The sequence below is a fragment of the Felis catus genome, chromosome E1, assembly GCF_018350175.1.
Source record: "Felis catus isolate Fca126 chromosome E1, F.catus_Fca126_mat1.0, whole genome shotgun sequence".
Taxonomy (NCBI): Eukaryota; Metazoa; Chordata; class Mammalia; order Carnivora; family Felidae; genus Felis; species Felis catus.
Window position 1 is genome coordinate 39,475,448 of NC_058381.1, and position 26,602 is coordinate 39,502,049.

Consider the following 26,602-nt stretch of genomic DNA (forward strand, 5'->3'; position numbering starts at 1 on the left):
TCCCTCTCTCTCTCTCTGCCCCTCCCCTACTCATGCTTTGTCCCTCTTTGTCTCTGAAAAATGGATAAACCTTAAAAAAAATTTTTTTTTTTAAAGAAAAGGGCAAGTTACACTTCACCCTACAGACACACACATCTTCATGGTTCTTCCTGAGGTCAGCTAGCTCCTCTGCCAGGGTTTCAACCTGCATTTCCAGGTCAGTGTTGGACAGTCAGGTCATCCAGGACTGGGCACAAGCTGTGGTTGTCAGCCTCCATACTCTGGCACAGGGCCAGTTCAGACCCACACCTAAAAAAAGTTTCAAGTGCTTTCAGTGGCTATTAGTTTTGTGTTAATACTCTATTCTAAACAATCTTTTTAAGGACTGTTCCAGAAATGCTTCAGTTTATATTTGATGCAAATATAATTTGCTATTTGCATTTCACATTTTGGGGAGGGTGGGAGTACCATGGCACTGCATATAAAACACTGAAAGCTTTGAGGAAGAACTCTCTAGCATTTTTATTTCTTTGGACACAGTTGCCATACTTTATTTTCCTCTTGTTCGTGAGGGCCTTGTACATACATGTCAAGAAAGGAGTTAAAGAATCGTCAGACACACATAATGGTACCTCACTTAAAATATACCTAATTCATAAAAGTTCTTACTTATAATTTTTTTTAATGTTTATTTATTTTTGAGACAGAGAGAGACAGAGCATGAACGGGGGGAGGGCCAGAGAGAGGGGGACACAGAATCTGAAGCAGGCTCCAGGCTCCGAGCTGTCAGCCCAGAGCCCGACTGTGAGATCATGACCTGAGCCAAAGTTGGATGCTTAACCAACTGAGCCACCCAGGCGACCCTAAAAGTTCTTACTTATAAACTGGGTACGCACCTGGGTGGCTCAGTCCATTAAGTGTCCGACTTCAGCTCAGGTCATGATCTCACAGCTCATGAGTTCGAGCCCCGCGTCGGGGTCTGTGCTGACAGCTCAGAGCCTGGAGCCTACTCAGATTCTGTGTCTTCTTCTCTCTCTGCCCTCTCCTGCTCTCTGTCTGTCTTTCTCTCTCTCAAAAATAAATAAACTTAAAAAAATTTTTTACTTATAAACTAGGCGATGATTCTTTTAACACAGAATCACCATAATGTTCTTGTAAATAATGGCCTTCTGTAGTGTATTCAGCTATAGCATCTTTCCATTTTTAGGATTTCATTTATTTCTAAAAAGAACAATCCTCTTTTTGTAACTTGTGATTCCAGTATAAAAATAAGCACGGCTTCACCCACTGCTTCTCTCCATAGCTTATATGTTCCATTGTGCCATTGAAGGTAACCACGTCTTACTTCTGTCTGAAGTCTTCAGCTGCTAATTTTACACTATCAGTCTGGAGCGTGAAGCTGGTGTTATTAATGGTTGTGTGTTTAATATCTGGAAAAGCAGGACACACATAGAAGCTGTGTTTGTTATGCTCATATTCTGAACTTTCATACACTGGTATTTAGCAATGGCTGTTTCAGGGTCTTCACAGAAATTTTTTATGTATATCGTTCTTAATGACAAATACATTAAATAGTTGTATATCTATAGCATTTATCTCTTCTTTTGTGGATAGAGTGACTGCAGGCAATGTACTTAGTTTAATTTTGTTTAAGTATTTTGGAAACATTTCTATAATTCTTTCCAGAAAATGAACTATATAAAAGTAAGCAAATTAGAAAAAAAAAAATGGAACATAGCTAAGAAGTACATTCTGTTGCTTGTTAAATTCCTTAATCTGGTTGAATTGAGGGAAGTACAGATAATGGTGTAAGATGGTCTCAATCTTTTCATATTTTGTCACTTTGTCATATTTTGTCCAGCAGTAGCAAAATTTCTTACCTTGTTTTTAAGTTCCTCAATTATCTGGTGATACTTTTTAATTTTTTTTAAATGCTTACTTATTTTTGAGAGAGAGAGTGCAAGTGGGGGAGGGGCAGAGAGAGAGGGAGACACAGAATCTGAAGCAGGTTCCAGACTCTGAGCTGTCAGCACAGAGCCTGATGTGGGGCTCAAACCCACGAACTGTGAGATCGTGACCTGAGCCAAAGTCAGATGCTTAACTGACTGAGCCACCCAGGTGCCCCTCAGATGATGATACTTCTTTAGTCCTGTTTTACTTTTTGACCATTGCCTCAGGTCCAAATTTCTTTGATTTTATCTTCAAGTGAACTTGAAGTTTACTTGATGGTGCTCCAGAGCGCCATCTTGTCCAGATAGACTGGGAGAGCGTCATTGAGGTTTTACATCATATCCTTCTCATTATCAGAGAGCAACCTGCTCACACCTCCTCCCTGGGTAGCACCCCCAAAGTTGGTGGGAAAAGCTCCCCCTGAGGAGCCACTTGAGCCACTTTCCCCCCTATGATTCTTCCTTTCCCATGATCAGAATCTAATAGACTAGACTTTTGGGCAAAATGGGACATGATGGAAGGGTTTCAACCCTGCAAAGACCAATCCTCCAAGAGAATGTTAGGGAGTTATCAATTAGTACCTCCTTTTCTAGTTGATAAAGTGGGTGTTTCCTTTTTGGTACAGTTACCTGAAGGATTTTCAGTGACATCTGTAGTACTAAATTCTTGTTTTGTTAACTGTTTGTTAAACCCCATAGACTGTCTTATTTATTTTAAAGCACAGAAAATGCCTTCAGATATTTGTTATCTCCCACTGGAGAAATGAAGCAGATATCAGCCTACTTAAACTTGTATTTTCACTTATGGAATTTCTGCCCTCATTCATTTTGATGACTGTGCTTGTACCAATTTATTTTCCTTTGGAATTGTGTGATGAATATGCCATCTTTTCAGATGAAGCTATTTGAAATCAATTTTAGGGATTTCTGGTGAAGTAATAGAAAGTGGCAGATCCTTACCCTGTGTATCCTGTCTTAAATAAGAATAAAATGTAGGAAGAGAGAATGGTCAGATTCCTTTTAATATTCTTCTTTCTTGATTTTGTCAATTGTAAGAAAATAATATTTTAAGTTTTAAATTTTTCTCAAAGCCTGCCTTGGGCTTTCAAAATGGTTAATAATATCTAGCTGTATATTCTTGTTTTATGGAAGTGTAGGACCCCCAAGAAAGTTAAAGAGAAAAGGAGGAACTGATACGCTATAATGTTTTGATTTAGTATTAAATAACAAACTTGTAAGTTTCTCCAGGTTCTTGTAAACCTCTGCTGTGGCCACCCCTGGCTCCTTCTGCAGGTGAATCAACATATGCAGATTTTGAATTGCAGCAGGTGATCTAAACTTGGACACAATAACCATGACACATCCTACTTCCTCTCTCCAGATGCCTTTTTCTAATGGGAAGCCCCCCCCCCCCATGATTTCCATATTACAAAACACATTTTTCTTCATTATGTATATTGTCAGAGGCAGTGAAATAAATCTGTTCTATCTATCTATCTATCTATCTATCTATCTATTTTTAACTAAAAGCTGTCACACTAGAAAGACAATATTTTTGGTAAATAAACTCCGTGTCACTTGATGTGCTTTTCATGCATGACCTTTGCTTCCATTTTCTAAAGGGTATTCCTATGAACCTATTCCTATGTCTTTATACAACCTGCTGGCCCAGTAAATAAGCATTTCTTAAAACTTTTATTAACATTGAAACAATTTAACGTGGAATAAAATATTCAAATGGCTTATTCAGGAAACATACATGTCAAGCTGATAGTTACTGGCAGGTGGGGGACTTTGGTGTAATACTGGTTGCATTTTAGGGTTTGTTGCATTTTTTCTAAATAATACCTATTTAGTATGCTGAGTGAGAGAATAAAAAATGTATTTTAAACACTTTTTAGGGCGAAATGATGACCCCAAATTAGTGGTAAGATTCTATAAAGTAAATAGAATTAAAAAAAGGAAGTTCCATGAGTTAGAAGAAAAAGAGAGAATAAAACATCCGGTGAAAGATTAAGTTTCTCTGTAAAAGTCCCAGCTCAATGGTCGTGAATATGCTATGGCCATTGAAGTTAGACTCTATCAAAAGATTTACAAGTTTAGGGGTCATCCTCCCACTGCTCTTGATCCTTGTGTTCAATTCTGGGTGCCATAGTTTAAGAAGACTATTTAATTGCAAATATGTCCATTATATCCAAAACATGTGGTCTAGGTAATGAAGAGTATGGAAACAATGTCAGATGAGGCATGGCTAAAGAAATTGAGATTTTTGTTTAGAAAAAAGAAGACACGTGACCATTTAAAAATAGTTCCAAATGGGACATTTGGGTGGCTCAGTGGGTTGAGTGTCCGACCTCAGCTCAGGTCATGATCTCCAGGTTCCTGAGTTCAAGCCCCATGGCAGGCTGGCTGCTGTCGGCACAGAGCCCACTTCAGAACCTCTGTTCCTCTTTCTCTCTGCCCCTCCCCTGCTTACACTCTCTCAAAAACAAATATAACATTAAAAAAAAATGTTTGAATGCTGGAAGACAAGATAAAGGATTCTTCCCTTGAGCTTTCAGAAGGAACACAGCTCTGTCAACATCTTGATTTAAAAAACCAAAACAAGCTCCAAAGGCCTGAACCAGGATCAGATTGTTGGAAGTTACACAGAGACAGATCTGGCTCCATATAAGGAAACCATTTCTAACTTTACACCTGTTCTTAAATGGAACGATCTCCCTTACCAAGTCATGAATTTGCAAGGTCTGGGCACCTTCAAGCAGGGACTAGAGGCCTAGAATAATCTTCCAGGAAGAATTTCTATCCTGGGTGTTTGGGATAGAAATTGAGGGTTTGGAACAAAAGTCGCCATCCAACTCTTTAAAACTCTGTGATTTTTATGTTATTATTGTGATAGAAATCGCAAGCATTAATACTGGATCTTCATGGAAACTTTTGAGTGTGGCACACCCGGAGGGGAAAGTACAATTGCCTTATCTTGAAATGGTGCCACAAAGCCTTTGTTTACATGACAACCATCATGGAGATTTAAAAACCTGACTTCTTGGTCTTAGGCAAACTAATAAAAAGTCATTTGAAGTAATTTATTTTGTAGCTAGCTGCCAGCAATGAATAAAGCTAAAAGCAGTACGTGTTTCTAAAGATCAGGGTGTTAGGGATGAGCTAGTGGAGGTGGTGGTGTTGGGAAACACTTCCCAGCTCTACGGGGCCATTAAGAAGCAAGCTGGAGTCCGTGTGATGTAGTCCTCGTGCAGTGTTGTAACCGTAGGCTTTTGTGTTCTTTGCGGTTTGGTCAATGAAATAAACATATCTGCCCCCCCCCCCCCCCCCCCCCCCCCCCCAGGAATCCATGCACTTGATACATGATAGATCTGTGATAGATATGTTCTGGGCTTGTCTTCTATATGCCATTTAAATACTAACATTAAGGGCATCTGGGTGGCCCGGTTGGTTGAGCAGCTGATTCTCAATTTCAGCTCAGGTCATGATCGCAGGATTGGTGAGGTGGAGCCCTGCATCGGGCTCCCTGCTGGGTGTGGAGCCTCCTTAAGATTCTCTCTTTCCCTCTGCCTCTGCCTCTCCCCCACCTCTTAAAAAAATAAAGATAAACGCTAAACATTAAAAAAAATTAGTTGAAATGTTATCTCAGCGTTTGCTCCTTTCCACCTTATCATTTCATATTGCCAGTGATATTACAAATGAGAAAATTGTTTTTTTTCTTTCTTTTTAAATGTTTATTTATTTATTTTGAGAGAGAGAGAGAGAGAGAGCGTGAGCGTGGGAGCCGGAAAGGGGCAGAGAGAAAGGGAGAGAGATAATCCTAAGCAGGCTCCGCATTGCCAGCAAAGAACTCTACACAGGGCTGGATCTCACAAACTGTGAGATCATGACCTGAGCTGAGATCCAGTCAGATGCTTAATCAACTGAGCCACCCAGGTGCCCCCAGAAAATTGTTTTTAAAAGAGCTTGACACATATTTCAAGTGTCCCATTTGAGCCACTGATAATTTTTTTAAATGTTGTATTACATGTAGTATTTTGCTAGTTGAGGAGGTTATTGGGAAAATATTACTTGAGCTACATTCTGGGTGATTTATATTCATCACTGTCTTCTCTTATAGGTCTTTTGAACAGGGTCTAATTCCATGAAGTCATTAAGCAAATTTAGGCTACTTTCCATAGGGTCTCAAATCCTTTGGCTGTTTCCTCTTCCCTGCTTCCTACAAACCTCGTTTCTTGCTTCTAATCTTTGTGAGGACAGATACCATGTCCAGCACCCTCACCATTCTTGCCCATTGTCCCTTGAGGTCGGAATGACAAGAACGACCGTATGAATCTCTGGATCAAAAGTCAACCGATGAAAATTCATACCACATAGGCACTGGCTCTTCCTTCTTAAGAGTAAGTCCGCACTCATTGAAAAGTTGGTGGATTGCTGAACTATAGAGTTCCAGAATAAAACATACGCAGTTTTATGTCATGTGGTTTTGAAGTGATTTCAGGACAGGTCATAGTGTGCAAACACCCTATCCTTAACATTTTGTTCAGTACTCTAAGTAAATTTCATGATCCCAAATGGCTCAGTAATTCCAGTTTTAAAAATTGAAATGTGGGTTGCCTGGGTGGCTCAGTTGGTTGAGTGTCCGACTTTGGCTCAGGTCACGATCTCATGGTTCAGTCATTTGGTTGTTGGATGGCTACTGTTTGCAAGAAGTGTTCTGGGTGCAGAGGAGTTCTGAAGAGGAGAGGTGACCTCCTGGGGCACGTGGTGGGGAGAAAAGATGGAGCAGGCATTATAGAGGAACCAGCTAAAAAAAAAGTGGTCATGGGGCACCTGAGTGGTTCAGTCGGTTGAGCGTCCTTTTTGGCTTAGTTCATGATCTCACAGTTCATGAGTTCGATCCCCAAGTCAGGCTCTGTGCTGACAGCCCAGAGCACAGCCTGCTTCAGATTCTGTGTCTCCCTCTCTCTCTGCCCCTCCCCTGCTCACACTCTGTCTGTATCTCTCTCTCTCAAAAATAAATAAACATTAATTTTTTTTTTAATTGAAATGCTAGAGACGTATTTTACTGCATCCCAGCATGTTCTGGCCTTTTCTGTTTCTGTAAATGGTCATTTAGTACAAATGTGGCATCTTAACACATGTCAGGGAAACACAGGATGAGGGTTTTCACCTAAAGATGATTTTCAGAGTGGCCATACACTGTTGCTTTGACATGCAGATAATACCAGGCATAAACATAGGTGCCAGGTGGTACAGGACTACAAGCGTGCATCTGGGAAGACTCACAGAAAGAGGCTTCCCCAGTGTGGCCGTGGTGACCCGAGGGACCAGAGGCTGCACACAACTGGTTTCCATTTGTGTCTTTCCACTATTAATCCACATTGGATCAGCTGGTTCATATTTCTGAAATTTTCACTAGAGGAAAAACATCCAAGGTTTAAGTTACTGTAATGGCTTGATGGGAAACATATGTTTGAAGACAGTGTTGCTCTTTTTGAGTAGTGGTTTGTGCTTGTAGCTATTGTATATATAATATATATATATATTACTATATATATATATCATATATAACTCTGTAGTTATCTATCAAAGCAGAAGTCCCAGTGTGCTTGCAGGTTCATTTTTAGGTTTTATTCAATATACCTAGAAAATGAAAAGCTACATGTTTTGGGTGGTTTTGGATTATTAAAGTTTGATACTCTCAGGGCACCTGGGTGGCTCAGTCGGTTGAGCGTCTGACTTCGGCTCAGGTCATGATCTCATCAGTTGATGAGTTCGAGCCCTGCGTCGGGCTCTGTGCTGACAACTCAGAGCCTGGAGCCTGCTTCAGATTCTATGTCTCCGTCTCTCTCTGCCCCTCCCCTGCTCATGCTGTTTCTCTCTCTGTCTCAAACATAAATAAACATTAAAAATTTTTTTAAAAAAGTTTGATACTCTCATACAGATCTTATTGGTTTTATATTTGAAGGTATAATTTGCATAAATTATGTTCAGGTTCATCCTTTGTAATTTTAAATTTGGCTTTTTATGCCAAGCCTGGCGTTCTGTTCTTGAGGACTGGCTTCTGGGGTTGATTCTCTAGTTTGTGATCTGGTGCTATTGAATTTCTCAAGTGGGAAAGTCCTTAACCAGTGTGGCTTTGTCCTGGGACTGAGCTGGTACCATCTCCTGCCCTACATTAACAAGCTTCATTGTCCCAACCAAGACAAGACAGAGCCCCATGGCCAACTCAGCAGTGGACAGTGGGAAAAGGAAACACCAGCTTGGCTAAGTGACAGTTTTTGGCTAGAGGTGTGGCTAGATTTGGTAAGGGTACAAGTATCCGAGATCTCTTCTCTTTGGGGCTTTTGAGGTTTTCAGAAATCTGGAGCCCATATCACATATCCCATTTTCTTTCCCACAACTTTTTTAGGGACACTAAGACCTAATTTCAGCTATCAGTGAGTTCCAATGGGATGTTGCTAGAAATGCCCACACGCCAAATGGCTATAATCTTGATTTTTATGAAGAGGGTACTATATCAATAACAAATTAATATTAGTCTAATAACAATGCAGCTAGATCATAACTGAAAGCTTTATATCTAGGGAAAATATTGAATTTCTTAAAAAATTTCCAGAAGCATTTAGTTAACTTGCAAAAGTAAGTTTATTGAAGCATGGAAACAGAGCAAAATTGTCATTTCAACTTTTTCAAGAGCATTGTGGGTAAGAAAAGAAGAAGATGCAGAAAAATTATTTGGTTAGCTATTTCTGGATGGAATCTTTTCCCTGAAGACATCCAGAAAGATGGCTAGAAAGATTGATGTGATTTCTTCATTTGTGTCCTTTAATTATTTTTCTGAAAGACACTCTTGCTGATCTGGAAATGGCTTACTTAACTTTCACTTCAGAAACATTGCTGACCTGAGATGAGATGACTTTGCCGTCCACCACTTCCTCCACGATGGTTTTTGTCACTCTTGTCTTGTTTGCCTCTGAAAATCACAGAATCACCATGTCAGTTTGGAAATAATCACAGAAACCCAGATCAAGAGACATTCAAGTACATTCCTTAAGTATGTTCTCTCTGGGTTAAGATTATGTAAACAAGAGTATACACTTTCTTTTTAATGTTTATTTATTTTTGAGAGAGAGAGGGAGAGGGAGGGAGGGAGGGGCAGAGAGAGAGGGCGACAGAGGATCCAAAGCTTGTTCTGTGCTCATAGCAGAGAGCCCAATGTAGGGCTTGAACTCATGGACCGTGAGATCACAACCTGAGCCGAAGTCGGATGTTTCACCAACTGAGCCACCCAGGTGCCCCAGTGTACATTAAAAAAAAAATTTTTTTTAATGTTTATTTATTTTGAGAGAGAGAGAGAGAAACAGCATGGGTGGGGAGGGGCAGAGAGAGAGAGGGAGACACAGAATCCGAAGCAGGCTCCAGGCCCTGAGCTGTCAACACAGAGCCGGACACAGGGCTGGGACTCATGAACCGTGTGATCATGACCTGAGCCGAAGTCGGAGACTCAACCGACTGAGCCACCCAGGTGCCCCTGTACACTTTTTATATGACAAGCAAAGCATGCCTTTACTTTAAATGATAAAACGATCACGAACATTAAAATATGCTTACCTCTTCCTTGGCCAGAGCAGCTTCCAGATCTTGAGTCACCAGACACAGACAAATCCCTAGATCCCATGTTTCTGGATCCTGTATTTCTGGAGCCCGAGTTTCTAAAATCAGATCCTCCAAAACCAGAACTGCTAGAGGAAAAAAGGAATTGTGTTCCTTTGCAGTTTGCAAAGGCGGGACGAACCCTTCACGCAGGGGGCTCTCCCTGCGGAAGGTAAATGACTTTTGATTCAACCATGTCACTGTGACTTTTCAAACCCAAGTCCAGCCCCCAACCCCCATTTTGGTTTCATAACATAAGTACCCCAAGGAACGCACTGAGCGGCTGACTGTCATTTACCCTCCCTCTCCATCCAGCAGGCGGTGGTAGGTCTCAATCTCCATCTCCAGGCAGGTCTTGACGTTCAGCAGCTGCTCATATTCTGCGTTCTGGCATTCGGTCTCGCCCCGGATCTGGCAGATCTGTTCCTCCAGGCCGCTGATCTGCATCTGGTTCTCTGACAGCTGAGCCATGTAGTCAGCTTCTGTGTCAGCCAGCGTCGCTTCCAGGGAGCTTTTCTGAAAGAAAAAGCCAATTAAAAAAAAAATCATGATGAAAATAAGTCATGGGATGATTTTTTTTTAAACGCAAAATAGCGTAAGGTACTAAGAGAAGTTACACCCTATGTTGTTATATCATGGGTTCCTTCATTTTTGTTGGCATCACCGCTTTCCTTGACACTAAATCTTTTATGAAAGTGTATTGTCTTTCACTAGAATGTTTCACGCTTTCTACAACCACAAGCCAGTGCTCCTGACGCCCTTTTATTATGTGCCAAGCGGAACATCTTGGCAAAGAGGGAGAATGAAACCGCTCAACTCCCTGTTGGAGGTTTTGCAAACCTCTTTGCGCTCACCATGGCCGTTTGGGACTGAAGCTCGATTTCCAGGGCTTGCAGAGTACGTCTCAGTTCTGTGATCTCATTCTTGGCAGAACTGGCTGCTCCGGCATCGGTAGAAATTTGTGCTTGCAGTGATGCGCTCTAAATGAAAAAGAGAATGGCAGTCGCTGCAGGCTGAAGAAATGACCTGAAGTGGCTCGCGTGTGACTTTCAGACACCCAGCAGTGATAACCTGCCTGCTTGTTGAACTGCTCCTCGGCCTCGCGGCGATTTTGCTCCGCCAGCTCTTCATACTGTGCCCTCATGTCATTCAGTAACTTGGTCAGGTCGGTGCCGGGGGCGGCGTTCATTTCCACGGTCACGTCCCCTCCGGAGCTTCCTTGCATAGTCTTCATTTCCTAGCGCGAAGAAAAAAGATCATGGTGATAGAAACAGAAAAGCAAAGGGGCGCCTGGGTGGCTCGGTGGGTTGAGCGTCCGACTTCAGCTCAGGTCGTGATCTCAAGGTTCATGAGTTCAAGCCCCGCGTCGGGCTCTGTGCTGACAGCTTGGAGCCTGGAGCCTGCTCCCGATTCTGTGTCTCCCTCTCTCTCTGCCCCTCCCCCGCTCATGCTCTGTCTCTCTCTCTCTGTCAAAAATAAACATTAAAAAGAAAAAATTTTAAAAACAGAAAAGCAAAGACCTCTTCTTCCTCCTCCTTCTCCTCCTCCTCCTCCTCTTCCTCTTCTTTGAGAGAGAGGGCAAGTGTGTGTCCGAGGGAGGAGCAGGAGAGAGAGAATCTTAAGCAGGCTCCATGTTCAGGGTAGAGCCCTATGAGGGGCTCAGGCGCTGGATGTCTTGACCCTGGGATCATGACCTGAGCCGAAATCGAGACTTGAACACTCAACTGACTGAGCCACCCAGGCGCCCCAAGACTTCTTAAAACATGCAGAGCCAACAAAAAAATTGAAACTAGGACACTAAAAGCTACCCCCTGCTTCCCACCAAAATCAGATATAATTTGTTCATGACTGCTTTTTTCCTTGGACATAAGAGTTGGAAATCCACTTAGATAGAATTTTTTACAGAATGGATGTGGGGGAAGTACGTAGGTCAGAGTCATTTAATAGTGTGGAATGTGCTCCTACCTCCTCGTGGTTCTTCTTCAGGTAGGCCAGCTCCTCGGTGAGGCTCTCAATCTGCATCTCCAGGTCACAGCGTGTCATGGTCAGGTCATCCAGAACTTTCCGAAGGCCGTTGATGTCGGCCTCCACGGCCTGCCAGAGATACAGCTCGTTCTCATACCTGGAAAGGACAGTATAGAGCATTTCAGAGTACATCCATTCTTATGTATTCAAGAAAAAGTTTTTTTCCTCTGAGCTATTTGATAAAAGAAAGCTACCAAGTTTTCTCTTAGGAGTTTTTCCCCTGGAAAGAAAATTATGAACCTAATGTTAATCCTACTGATGGCTAATTTTTTTTTATAACAAAAACTCATCTTTATTTTGACCTGTTTTTTGTTTCCTTGTTGGTGGAGTGGCGGTTTTAAAAATTTACTCTTGGAGGGGCGCCTAGGTGGCTCAGTCAGTTGAGCGTCTCTTGATTTTGGCCCAACTCATGATCTCAGGATTGTGAAATCAAGCCTTGCATTGGATTCTGTGCTGGGCATGGAGTCTGCTTAAGATTCTCTCTCTCTCTCTCTCTCTCTCTGTTTCTCTCTCTCTGTTTCTCTCTCTCTCTCTCACTCCCTCCCTCAGTCCCTCCCCCCACTGGTGTTCTCTTTCTCTCTCAAATTTACTCTTGGTAGAATGTTTGTAAATGTAGCTCTTGATCCCCTAAAAGATATTTCTTTGAGTTTAGAATAAATGAAACAGACAGATTGAATTTTATTTTTCCTACAACATTTGTTTTCAAGTCTTTGCTTTTCTTACTTCAGTCTGAAGTCATCAGCAGCCAATCTGGCATTGTCAATCTGCAAAACGATCCCAGCGTTCTCAATAGTTGCAGCAATGATCTAGAAAAGACAATAAGAGTGAATGAATCATGGATGCTTTTTACCTGTATCTGCACGCGCGCCTGTGAGGGTAGGTGTCCCGTGAGTTGGTTTTTAAAGGTAAATTGTTTTGAAAACTTGCTTAGTAATGACATCTTTATTGATAATCTGGCATAGCTGAACTACATCTTTCTGCAAAAAGGTAACAGTTTGCTGGAATAGGCATGGAACATTGTTTTATAGAACACAGTCCTCTGCTTATTTCTGCTGCTTTGGAAGATCAGTTGTTCTATAAGTTCTTTCAGAAAACTGTGCAGAAAATGAATTTCACTTCTAAAAAGTTTTTTAAAAATATTTCCCACACAACAATGGCTAAACATTTCAGATTACGCACATTCTCATAGAATATTTGCACCAGATTTTCCAGGAAGAAAAACAGTTGTAAAGATTATTTAAATCTAACAAGATACTGGAATATGTCAACCTGCTAGAATTAATCATGAAAATAAATACTAGATTAAGCTAGTATTGACTCACTGCCATCATTCTTCTATGTACATGTTGATTAGCTGCCTCGCATTATATAAAATTTTCTCTTATGTAGAAATACTCAAATTTGAGAGGCAAACAGATCATTAATGTGGTCGGATGTCATATGCAGTATTGTCATAGTTAAAACACACCAAATCCCATTTTACATATACAACAAGCAAATATGTCTTCAAATGATTCCTTGACTTAAAATCTTCATTACAGTACACGATCTGAATAAGAGCAGAAGATACAGAAATAATAGAACTCAGCAGTGGATAGTGTCTCACCTGATTCCGGAGATCTTCAATTACTGGATAGTATTTGTTGCAATCTTTTCCAGATCCACCATCTCCAGACCCAGGCCCAAATTTGTCATACCACTCCTTGATTTTGTTCTCCAGATCACTGTTGGCCTCCTCCAGGGCTCTGACCTTGTCTAGGTAACTGGCCAGGCGGTCATTGAGGTTCTGCATGGTTTGCTTTTCACCTCCGGAGAAAAGTCCCCCATCACCAACACCACCCCCCCTGCCACCCCCCAGACCACCGCCATAGATGTAGAAGCCTCCACTAGCACCCCCCCCAATTCCAGAGCCCCCACCAAAGCCAGAGCCTCCGCCAAAGCCAGAACCCCCGCCAAAGCCAGAACCCCCACCAAAGCCAGCCCCAGAGCCTGAAGTGCCTCCAAAGCCACCCTGTACCGAGCTACCAAAACCTCCTCCAGAGCCACTGCTTGATCCCCGACTCAGGCCACAGCCGCCGGTTCCTCCTCGGAAGCCCCGGGTAGAGCCACCCCCCAGACCGCATCTGCTTCCACTGCTGAAGCTGCTCCCAGCAGCGGACACCCTGACCGAGCCGCTGCCCCCAGCCCTGGAAGAGGAGACACGAGATGAGCAAGACATGGTGCTCCTGCAAACGTTCAGCTTGTCCAGGTGAACAAGAGAGAGGACAGGGAAGAATGCACTTGCAAGCTCTCCTTTTGCCCTTATATACACACTTTTAGGGTGTTCCTTTTCTGTGTCACGTCTTAATCCCTGTTACAGTTTTGCTAATCTGCAATTGGATAATTTCTTTTTTGTGAGCACACTCTCCTGGCTCTTCTTCTGAAGCTAGGTCAGAGCCTCAGGGCATTTACTATATCAAGAAAAAAAAATAAGGTGGAGCAAAGCAAAAACTTTTTCCCCCCAGAATTACAGTTTTAATCTTTCAGAGGTTTAGATGACTGATCATGCTTTTCTGAATGAGTTCTATTCATTTTGCTTCATGATTTCCCAACTGAAGGACACATCCCTAGATTAGCAAATGTAATTAAAATACTTAATGCAATGAGGATGGAAATTTCCCATCAAACTCATAACTTTTGTTCATATTATTCTCTTAAAGTTGGAATTAGCTTTCACGTCAGCATTAGTTTTAGACTTAATTGTCTTTCTCTATGATTATTTCAATCAGCATATTTCTAAGGTTACGTTTGTGTTGAAGTTTTCTCTGGATTCTGAGATCAGGCTAGATATTTTTGCTGTTAATAAGAAAACATTAACTATAGTAGTCTTCCCTGCACGTATTAGTAGATCTCAGCAACACGTTTATCTGAGCAGAGAATGTCTCGGAGAGATTGGCAACGTCTTTAGGTGGATTGCTTCAGCATCCGTTGGGAGTTGATTGTCACTGATGTAATGGGTACGAAGATGCTTTTCTTTCTGATTGAATTGAAGTCTGAGATGGTGATACCAACTTTCCTTCTTTGGAGTAAAATATTAAGAAACTAAGGGATGATGCTGATTTCATCTTTGTTTTAAAGATACCTACAGAAGGGTCCTGAATCCACTTCTGCTGACCAGTATTATGCCTGGAGTCATTTTGCACATACCAAAGTGTGGAGTTCCCCCAGTCTCCTTTCTGCTCATGTTTTTTCAATTTTTGTTGAAAAGACATTTAGAAAAGATCTGTATCCTTTTCTGATAACTAATGTTATGATTGGGATCATTTTATAAATACCAAAGTCTAGAATCCTCCCCAGTTCACTTTCTGCTTCCTGTTTTTCTGTCCCTTTGTACTTTAGATTATTTCCATTTGCCTCTGCTCATAGTTTCTGTGGTTTAAAAGTTTTTTTTTGGAGGGGGGGTGCCTGGGTGTCTCAGTCAGTTAAACATCCGGCTCTTGGTTTCGGCTCAGGTCATGATCTCACGGTTCATAGGTTCAAGCCCCGAGTCGGGTTTTGAGCTGCTAGTGCAGAGCCTGCTTGGGATTATCTCTCTCTTCCTTTCTCTCTCTTTCTGCCCCTCCCCTGCTCTCTTGTTCTCTCTCAAAGTAAATAAGTAAACTTTAAAAAACAATGTTTAAAAGTGTTATTTTTTCTTGAGACAATTCCTATCTGATTCCATTTATATGAGGTGCCTGGTGTAACCAAATTCAGAGACAGAAAATAGAATGGTAGTTGTCAGTGGCTGGGCGTGGGGGAAATGACGAGTTCTTTAATGGATATAGTTTTAGTTTTGCAAGATGAAGAGTTCTGGAGGTCGGTTGCACAGCAATGTGAATGTACTTAACACTACTGAACACACACTTAACAAACGTGAAGATGGTAAATTTTATGTTATGTCCATTTTACCACAATTTTTAAAAAGTGTCTTTCAACGTTTATTTATTTTTGGGACAGAGAGAGACAGAGCATGAACGGGGGAGGGGCAGAGAGAGAGGGAGACACAGAATCGGAAACAGGCTCCAGGCTCCTAGCCATCAGCCCAGAGCCTGACGCGGGGCTCGAACTCCCGGACCGCGAGATCGTGACCTGGCTGAAGTCGGACGCTTAACCGACTGCGCCACCCAGGCGCCCCTAAAAAGTGTCTTTAAAAAAAGTATAGATGCTTCTAAAATATTTCTTGGCCTCCTTAGCTGTATGCTCAAGTAGCTGACTTTTGCTTATTTAAAACTGGTTTTATCTTGGCAGTCCATGTTAAACTATGTGTGTGCTTTAACCTTTATAATTGATCATTTATTTTCCAGCGTTCTGCCTTCTGTTAATTTCTTCTTGGACTGCCTTTGATTGGGGCACACTATCAAGTAGGTGGTAGTTTCCTTTGCTGGGTGGCTCTTCAGGAATTAGCTTTTGTATTTACCTGCTCTGCTTTGACAGGAGTGATGTGTTGACATTCTTATGTGTAGGGTGCTATCTCTCCAAGGCGTCCAAGGTGCTTTATAAATTTTAAATTGTTAAGCTGGGAGTAATCCTCATCACACCCATCACACCCGTAACAAACAAACGCACCAACCATTACCTTACGTTGGTCATCTTGCCTCACCCCTCCCCAGAGCTAGGAAACCCAGGAAGCTGGAGCACGAAGGATTAAATGATATGTAAATACTGCAGAGGAGAAACAATCACTGGGCTTTTTTTTTCCCTTTTAAATTTATAAAATGTAATCTTTCCACATTCAGAAAGGCTGGCATTTGGCTAAAAGAAGGTTTAAAGAAAGGAACAAGAGCTAAGTGAAAGAAATCTCATAAAACTGAGAAATTTCAGAGCCTAAGTAGAAAGAGCTTTCTGTGCAAAGAGCTCTAAAAGACAACACTCAGCAGGATCTTTGGCCTCTGAATTTTGCTTGGGGTTTGTGTTTTTAGTTGTCCTGTGAGTTGTGCCTTTTTCACGTTGGCAGCTTTACTTACCTTCTGTTTTGGGATATCTGGATGTTTGGGTCTCCACTGAAGAAGCTTGTGATGACAGGTATTCCTCTTGTGTCCTTTTTTTTTTTTTTTTTTTTTTTTTAGCTTTCTCCTTGGTATAATTTTTAATGCTAACATCTATTTCTTCTTTGTTTTTTTAAAATTCAGATTCAAGATTAAGTTCTAAGATGCTTCTCTGATACTCTGTATTCAGAGAGGATGGCTGGGAAGGGCATTTAATAAATAAAACGACTATTACTACCTCAAATTCTTTGCCTAATGAAGTAATGTATAAATAAATGTAGATGTAGACCCACAGATGTTCTTCTGTTCATTAGTATTCCCTGAAATGCATTTTTAATGCTTTCTTTGTATGTATCTATGTTCCTTTACTTTTAAACTTTTTTTTTTTAATGTTTATTTTCTTTGAGAGAGAGACAGAGTGCTAGCGGTGGGGGGCAAGAAGAGAGAGGGAGACACAGAATTGGAAGCAGGCTCCAGACTCCGAGCTGTCAGCACAGAGGCTCACATGGCGCTGGAACCCACAAACCGTGAGATCATGACCTGAGCCGAAGTTGGACACTTAATGGACTGAGCCACCCAGGTGCCCCGTGTTCCTTTACTTTTAAATGATAAAACTATCAGACTAATCCTAATTCTATGATTTGCAAACTCTAGACCATTGGTGTTCAGTGGATTAAAGGGTTTTAATCACATACGTAAATACAATTCCGTTCTTGCCTGAAGTGTTAGAATTCTTTAGTAAACATTGGTCCCCGTTGTTTTATGACATCCTCCAAATTTGATACTCACTCTCTTTATTTGAAATAATGACGCGCAAAGCTCACAAATTAGTTCTTGCCATTTCTTTCATTTGTAAACTGAAATGAATCAAGAATCTGGTAAGGTTCCAGTGAAACATAATGTTCAGAAATGCTAGCTTCAGTGCCTGGCATCAAAAGTTGCTCAGTATAAGGTGGTTTAAAAGAAATGGAGTGAATCCCCGATATCCAGGCTCCCAGTTCAATGCTGCCCTCAGTTATACATTGTTTTGAACAGTTTCTTGTTAACAGTTTCTTCTACTTGCAAAGAATCATATAAACTAGGGTTCATTATACAATCAAACTTTTGCAATGGGTGCAGAATGATTTGCCAATAGTGACCGCTGACAAAATTTTTATCAGATAGATTACTAGCATTTTTTAAATATGCAGATTAATATAGTCTATGTTTTTATTTTTTTTTCTTTTTTTTTTTCAACGTTTATTTATTTTTGGGACAGAGAGAGACAGAGCACGAATGGGGGAGGGGCAGAAAGAGAGGGAGACACAGAATCGGAAACAGGCTCCAGGCTCTGAGCCATCAGCCCAGAGCCTGACGCGGGGCTCGAACTCACGGACCGCGAGATCGTGACCTGGCTGAAGTCGGATGCTTAACCGACTGCGCCACCCAGGCGCCCCTAGTCTATGTTTTTAGACTGGTAGGAAAACCAAGTACTGAAAAGTGTGGGATACTGCCCCTGATAAATCTTTTTTCTTTTTTTTTAAGATTTTTTTGTGGGGGAGGAGGGCAATGTGTGGCCCAGTTGGTTAAGTGTCTCCTGGTTTGGGCTCAGGTCATGATCTTGTAGCTTCGTGGATTCCAGCTGTGGACTGGGCTCTGTGCTAGCAGCACGGAGCGTGCTTGGGATTCTTTCTCTCTCTCTCTCTCTCTCTCTCTCTCTGCCCCTCCCCAACTTGCACTGTCTCTGTTTCTCTCAAAGTAAATAAATAAACTCAAAAAAATTTAAAAAAGAAAGAAAGAAAGATTTTATATTTTTAAGGTAATCTCTACACCCGATGTGGGGCTCAAACCCCAACCCTGGGATCAAGAGTTAACACGCTCCACTGACTGAGCCAGCCAGGCACCTCTACCCCTGCTGAATCTTGAGTTGAGGGACTAGAATAAACTTGGGCTCCTATTTTCTGCTTGTTCTAGAGAATCTGTTGCATGGTTTTCTTTTCTTTTTTAATGTTTATTTATTTATTTTGAGAGATAGAGAGGCAGAGACAGGGAAAGAGAATTCCAAGCAGGGTCCATGCTGACAGAGCCCAACACATGGCTCGGTGGCACGAACTCTGATCATGACCTGAGCTGAAATCTAGAGTCAGACGCTTACCCGACACAGCCACCCAGGCGCCCCTGTTACATGGTTTTCAAATGGAAGCATAAGATCAGAATAGCGAAGGGAAGTAACTAGCCATGGAGTATTCTCTGGGTGTTGGCAGAAATTCTCGTGACAGACAGTAGGGAAAAGGGAAAAGCTCCATTTTGTTGTGTGCACAGGCACTTTGTGAAACTTACTTATTGTAGATAAACCATAAATATTCCTTGAATGAATAAAAAACAGCACGGCTCACCTTCTTCATGAATAACTCGGGAGCTGATCACTTTTGTCCTTTACTACGTGTTCTGTCTTCCAAACCCCTGTTTTCTACCGTCTGGGTTTGTGATCCTGTGTGTGTTGGGGGTGTTGTCAGTGAGAGGAAGTATTGTTTGGGGAGTGGGCAGAGGAGGACATGTCAGCATCCCCTGGGGGCGGCCCCTGGAAATAATCACTGTTTAGGCCAGTGTCCAGACGGTGGCCACTGTGAGCCCCACCAGGCTCAACTACTTAGAAGAAAGAAAAAGAAAAAAATTTTTTTGCAATAGTACGTGTCCTGAGAAGCCACTTACAGACGAGGTAGTGCCATCCACAAATGGATTTCAGCCCTGTGCTATGGTCAGACACCAAATCACCCATTGGTGATTGGGGAGAGCGCCACCCATTCTGTGCCTGCTTCTCTCCCTTCACACCTTCTCCTTTCCCACTTTGTTTCCCCGTCGTCCTTTTGCATTCTTTTCTCTTTATAGTTTCAGTTAGGCTTCCTCTTCTTTACCAGCATCTGTTTGGTCACGCCACTTTGCCAAATTTTGTTCTGGGAGAAAATGACTCAGCTTCGGCCTTGTTGAGATTGAATGACCTACAATCTCTTCAAACAGCTTGATTTTCTGATTTTCCTGAAGATCATTTAGTCGGTTTACCAAGAGTTAAAAGAATGGGCAAGTGACTTTGTAGGGGTTGAGGGACTTCTGTCCTCCGGAGTTCAGAGCCAATACAGATTGAAGGAAGGCAGAGTTTATTTCTTCCTGTTTCAGTTTTGGTAGTGTATATGTGTCTGGTAATTTGTCCACTTCTTCCAGATTGCCCATTTTATTGGCATATAATTGCTCATAGTATTCTCTAATTATTGTTTTTATTTCTGCTGTGTTGGTTGTGATCTCTCCTCTTTCATTCTTGATTTTATTTATTTGGGTCCTTTCCTTTTTCTTTTTGATCAAACTGGCTATTGGTTTATCAATTTTGTTAATTCTTTCAAAGAACCAGCTTCTGGTTTCATTGATCTGTTCTACTGTTTTATTTTTTGTTTTTTGTTTTGATAGCATTAATTTCTGCTCTAATCTTTATTATTTCCTGTCTTCTTCTGGCTTGGGGTTTTATTTGCTGTTCTTTTTCCAGCTCCTTAAGGCGTAAGGTTAGGTTGTATATATGAGACCTTTCTTCCTTCTTTAGGAAGTCCTGGATTGCTATATACTTTCCTCTTATGACCACCTTTGCTGCGTCCCAGAGGTTTTGGGTTGTGGTGTTATCATTTTCACTGGCTTCCATGTACTTTTTAATTTCTTCTTTAACTTCTTGGTTAGCCCATTCATTCTTTAGTAGGATGTTCTTTAGTCTCCAAGTATTTGTTACCTTTCCAAATCTTTTCTTGTGGTTGATTTCAAGTTTCATAGTGTTGTGGTCTGAAAATATGCACGGTATGATCTCGATCTTTTTGTACTTGTTGAGGGCTGATTTGTGTCCCAGTATATGGTCTATTCTGGAAAACTTTCCATGTGCACTGGAGAAGAATGTATATTCTGCTGCTTTAGGATGAAATGTTCTGAATATATCTGTTAAGTCCGTCTGGACCAGTGTATCATTCAAAGCCATTGTTTCCTTGTTGATTTTTTGATTAGATGATCTGTCCATTGCTGTGAGTGGGGTGTTGAAGTCTGTTACTATTATGGTATTACTATTGATGAGTTTCTTTATATTTGTGATTAATTGATTTATATATTTGGGTGCTCTCACATTTGGAGCATAAATGTTTACAATTGTTAGGTGTTCTTGGTGGATAGACCCCTTGATTATCATATAATGCCCTTCTGCATCTCTTGATAGAGTCTTTATTTTAAAGTCTAGATTGTCTGATATAAGTATGACTACTCCAGCTTTCTTTTGTTGACCAATATCATGATAGATGGTTCTCCATCCCCTTATTTTCAATCTGAAGATGTCTTTAGGTCTAAAGTGGGTCTCTTGTGAACAGCATATAGATGGATCTTGTTTTCTTATCCATTCTGTTACCCTGTGTCTTTTGATTGGAGCATTGAGTCCATTGATGTTTAGAGTGAGTACTGAAAGATATGAATTTATTGCCATTATGATGCTTGTAGAGTTGGAGTTTCTGGTGGTGTTTTCTGGTCCTTTCTAATCTTTGTTGCTTTTGGTATTTATTTATTTATTTGTTTCTATATATATATTTTCATCTTTTCTCTCCTCAGAGAGTCCCCTTAAAATTTCTTGCAGGGCTGGTTTAGTGGTCACAAACTCCTTTAATTTTTGTTTGTCTGGGAAACTTTTTATCTCTCCTTCTATTTTGAATGATAGCTTTGCTGGATAAAGATTTCTTGGCTGCATATTTTTCTGATTCAGCATATTGAATATATCCTGCCACTCTTTTCTGGCCTGCCAAGTTTCTGTGGATAGGTCTGCTGCAAACCTGATCTGTCTTCCCTTGTAGGTTAGGGACTTTTTTTCCCTTGCTCCTTTCATGATTCTCTCCTTGCCTGAGTATTTTGTGAATTTGACTATGATATGCCTTGTTGATGGTCGGCTTTTGTTGAATCTAATGGGGGTCCTCTGTGCTTCCTGGATTTTGATGTCTGTGTCTTTCCCCAAGTTAGGAAAGTTTTCCGCTCTGATTTGCTCACATAACCCTCTACCCCTATTTCTCTCTCTTCCTCTTCTGGGGCCTCTATGATTCTGATGTTGTTCATTTTAATGAGTCACTGATTTCTCTAATTCTTAAATCATGCTCTTTTGCCTTAATCTCTCTCTTTTTTTCTGCTTTGTTATTCTCTATAAGTTTGTCCTCTATATCGTTGATTCTCTGTTCTGCCTCGTCCATCCTTGCTGCTGCTGCATCCATCCGTGATTGCAGCTCAGTTATAGCATATTTAATTTCATTCTGGCGATTTTTTACTTCTTTTATCTCTGCAGAAAGGGATTCTAATCTATTTTCGACTCCAGCTAGTATTCTTATTATTGGGAGTCTAAATTCTGGTTCAGACATCTTGCTTGTATCTGTGTTGGTTAAATCCCCAGCTGTTGCTTCTTTGTGCTCTTTCTTTTGGGGTGAATTCCTTCGTTTTGTCATTTTGAAGGGAGAAAGGGAATTAATGAGGTAGAAAAAATTAAAATTAAAAAAATTTTTAAAAATATTAAAATTAAAAAATTAAAAGCACACACACACACACACACACACACATCGAATAAATGATGCTAGATCCTAGGTGTGCTTTGGTCTGGGTGTTGAAAATGATTTGACAGATTAGAGGAAAAAAAGTGGGGTTAGAAAAAAAAAAAGAAATCGTTTGAGAATCTGAAAAAGTGAATACACTGAGGTAGACTAAAATGAGATGATGGGAGTAAAATAGAATTTGAAAAAATATGCACAAAAGTAAAGAATATAGTAGAAAAAAATTAAAGAAAAAGATTTTTAATAAAAATTAAAAATAAATATGAATTTCTTCTTTTTCTGTGTTCAAGAAAAAGAAAAGAAACAAAAAAGAAAAAAGATTAAAAATGAAAAAAAAGGAAATCGTTTGAAAATTTGAAAAAGTGAATACACTGTAGTGGACTAAAATAAAATGATGGAAGTTAAATAGAATTTGAAAAAATTTACATAAAAGCAAAAAATATAGTAATAAAGATTAACGGGGCACCTGGGTGGCACAGTCGGTTAAGCATCCGACTTCAGCCAGGTCACGATCTCGCGGTCCGTGAGTTCGAGCCCCGCGTCGGGCTCTGGGCTGATGGCTCAGAGCCTGGAGCCTGTTTCCGATTCTGTGTCTCCCTCTCTCTCTGCCCCTCCCCTGTTCATGCTCTGACTCTCTCTGTCCCAAAAATAAATTAAAAACATTGAAAAACAATTTAAAAAAAAGATTAAATAAAAATATTTCAATAAAAATTGAAAATAAAAATGAATATTTTCTCTTTCTGTATTCAAGAAAATGAAATGTAGAAGAGAGAGAAAAAAAGGAAAGAAAATTGAATAGATGTACTGAAGTTACTTCGCTTTCCCCTAGAAGTCAGTCTATGTGAAGCTTTATAGTTGATAAACTAAGACAGCGATGAGACTTGTGTTCTTGAAGAGCGAAGTTGGCCCAGTTGGGTGGGGCTCAGTGTAATGGCTCCGCTCTCCACTAGACGGCGCTGCTAGCCTACTGGGGTGCAGCGTTGTAGCGCTCGTAGGTGCGTGTGCGCATGCACAGCAGTGGTGAAAATGGCACCACCCAGCCACCCAGTCTGTTCTCCCGGATCAGCAATCGCGCACCCGTCCTCTGTCTTCAGCTTTTGTCCACTCCCCACTTTTTCACTGTCCATGACCAGGCCCCAGGCAGTACCTCTCTCCTGAATTTTGTCTCAGATGCAGCTGTTTTCCCCAGCCCCTTACTTCTGAAGGACTGCAGCTTTGACCCGTTCCGCCCCTCTGCAGGAGGGTCTCACCGAGCAATGGCCAAATGAGCAATGGCCGAATGGCGGCTGCACCCAGGAATGCTTGCTGGACCCTGCTGCCTCTGGTGCCCCAAGACTGCGGCCAGGTGCCAGCCCACCCCAGAAAAAGTTCGCGAGATAGTGTGGCAGCAGCTTTTCAGGGATTATGGAAAATCACAACACACATCTGGCACCAGGCTTCACACTTAACGACCTTGTTCCAGCACCAGCGAATGTGGCCGTTTTCTGGGGTCTGCTGGGACCAGGTGGCTTCAATAGTCTCTGCCAAATGTCCTTCCAGCAGTGGAACCACTTTTTCCCATGTGGCCAGAGAACCTCCCAGACCCCACTCTGTTCCTGGGGATTCACCGTTCCCACCAGGCACCGCCAGGTATCGAGCTGCAGAGTTGCAGACTTTGTGCTCCCCTTGTTTACAGTCTTAATGGAATTTAAACCCTCTCCTTTCTCCTTTCTCCCTTTTTAGTTTAGTCCCTGCGGCTGTTTCCAATTTTCCACTTTCTCTCCAGCTGCTTTTGGGGAGGGGTGCTTTTCCCATATCCTACCCCCCCTGCCTCCAGCCTCCATTCTCTCCCCGCTTTCAAAAGCACCTCCCTTCTTGCGCCTTCTCGCTCCCCAAGTTTACCTCTCTGTACCACGTACTACTGAATTCTGTGGTTCAGGTTGTGCAGATTGTGGTGTTAATCCTCCAATCAGTTTCCTAGGTGTGTAGGATGGTTTAGTGTTGGTCTGGCTGTATTTCATGGACGTGAGACACACAAAAAACTTCCATGCTGTTCCGCCATCTTCAGTACACTGGAAGGCAGAGTTTATTGATTATTTTTGCTTGCAAGGGCCTTTGGACTTTTCTTCATGCCAGAGAGACGATAGCCTGCTATTCAGAGAACCCACAGACATGTATAACCCAGACTGTAATACAGGCAGCAAGGCCCAGCCTTCTGTGTCTCTTTCCATTGTGAAGTCAATCTGCTGGGTGTTCTCCCCTCTGTCTCTCTGAACCCGACCCCTCAATCTTCTTGGCCTTCTGATCTCAGAAAAGCTGCAGACCTTCAGTTAAGGAATCCCAGTAGTAGAGTCATTGTTTCATAGCAAAGGAATGGGTGATATTTGATCCCGTGGGTTCAGGGGAAATCTTTACCTGTCCACGTCCTCTGATCTCTTCCCACCCAGGACTGTAGCAAAATTTTATAAAAACAGTCCTCAAATTTCAGTTCTTTGGATGTCTCTAGATGAGGCCACAGGTTATCTCCATCTGTAAAACTATTCTACTGGGCTATATAATTTCCAAGTTCCCTTCAAGCTCTAATATTTAGCAATTGGGTTTAGTGAATTACCTCACGGTCAGATTTAGGAAATGTTTTATATTACAAATGAGGAGGGATTTTTGTTACTAAAGCATAGGCTGCAAAAGTTCAGTGTTTGCACTTAAGAACTGGGTAGAGAGTACTGCTTATTGGATAGAGATTGTGGCAAATGGGAGGTCAGAATAGACACGATTAATCTGAGTTAGAGGTCCTCCTTAACTGGGCCCTAAGGGAAGACTTGTTCAGGGCAGCTGATGGAGGAAGAGGATGCTTGTTTGCACAGGAATTCTTCCAAGGCAATGTTTTCTGATCTGAGTTACAACTGATCAGTTCTAGTTGGCTTCTCTCTTTCCTACATGAAACTAGGAAAGAGAGAAGCCTAACTAGAGTTTGGTCAAGACAAAGCAAAGGATAGAAATGGGCTACTGGGAGCCCTTGGTCAAAATAGACAACCTCTTGGGCCTCCTGGGTGGCTCAGTGGTTGAGTGTCCAACTTTGGCTCACGTCCTGATCTCGCAGTTCATGAGTTCAAGCCCTGCTTTGGGCTCTGTGCTGACAGCTCAGAGCCTGGAGCCTGCTTGGGATTCTGTGTCTCCCTCCCTCTGCCCCTTCCCCGCTCATGCTCCGTCTCTCTCTGTCTCTCAAAAATGAATAAACGTTAAAAAAAATTGAAAAAAATAGACAACCTCTTTGCGAGGCTGATTAAAGCAAAGAGAGAAGGAATCAAAATCTACAAGATTAGAAATGAGATAGGAGACACAATGGTGGTACAGAAAATATTAAAATAATTATAAGAAAATACCATATACTAGTCAATGGCAACACACTTGGAGATCTTTCTAGTATTTAGACAAATTATACTATCCTGTGAGTGATCTCAGTGCCCATCAGACCAGTTCAGTCAAGGCTCATTCCAGGGGCAGGGACTGTGGCAGCCTCAGGCTGACAGCCTACCTGCATTGGCCCCGAGGCATGCTGGGGGAGAAAGGCACAGGATTCACCCCAGGAAGGCAGGCTGTCTAGAAACCATGGCAGAGCTGTGGCCGGGAATGAGAAGGGCTCATGGAACAAGGCAAGTCTGAGTAGAGAGCTCACAACTCTGAGCCAGGCTTGGTAGGGTTGGTTGTGGAGTTAGGACCTAGGGGGACACCCAGTAGGGTTACCAGAGTGTGGAGGGAATCCACACAATGGGTTCATGGGAGCATAGGCTATGACAAAAGATCTTTCCAGGGAGGGAAGAAAGGGATGGGATTTATTTAGCTCTGATGTGGGAACCATATTGAGTGAGGAGAAAGCCCTAGAAAGCAATTCTCTTTCTTCTCTGGTGTCTGTACCCTGGAAGAAGACAGAGGAACTGGGCGTCCATAGAACTGTGGTTGAAGGGTACTGAGTAACCCCATGTCTTTCCCACAGTGCTGTTCGACAGTGAGTCCAGGGTACAGAGCAGACATAAATATTTCTGAAAAGGGCTACAGGGTGATGTTTATGTACTAGCCAGTGACCTATTCATTGTGAGTGACTAAATGTTTTTAGAAACACATTGACATGATTAGTCCTGGAGCCAAGGACCCAAACTATGCCCTATTTTCTTCTCTCCATGTATTCAAATTTTATTACCTTTCAAGACCTGCCTCTTCTAGAATGCTTTTCTGGCTCCACCTACCAACTTCTAATTTACCAGCTTCCCCACCTCCCCCCATGCTGCTTCTTTCTTTTGTTCTTACAGTTTCTACCACATTTATACCACTTAGCTACTTTTTTTATTTTTCCTTAAAAATTAAAAAAAGGAGCCTATTCATTGCAAAAACACTTAAACATACAGATGGTTTTTCTTTGCATTTAAGA

At 41.7% G+C, this 26,602-nt stretch overlaps 1 protein-coding gene across 1 annotated transcript; it reads right to left on the reverse strand.

The window, feature by feature from the left end:
• Window positions 1–8,563: 8,563 nt before the first annotated feature.
• On the reverse strand, window positions 8,564–13,846 carry KRT24 (keratin 24). Its single transcript, XM_003996835.6, has 8 exons — window positions 13,222–13,846; window positions 12,339–12,421; window positions 11,556–11,712; window positions 10,666–10,827; window positions 10,445–10,570; window positions 9,889–10,106; window positions 9,549–9,676; window positions 8,564–8,910 (listed from the first exon to the last, which is right to left on the reverse strand). The coding sequence occupies exons 1-8, from the start codon at window positions 13,831–13,833 to the stop codon at window positions 8,807–8,809; spliced, it is 1,590 nt and encodes a 529-aa protein (XP_003996884.3). The 5' UTR covers window positions 13,834–13,846; the 3' UTR covers window positions 8,564–8,806.
• Window positions 13,847–26,602: the final 12,756 nt, after the last annotated feature.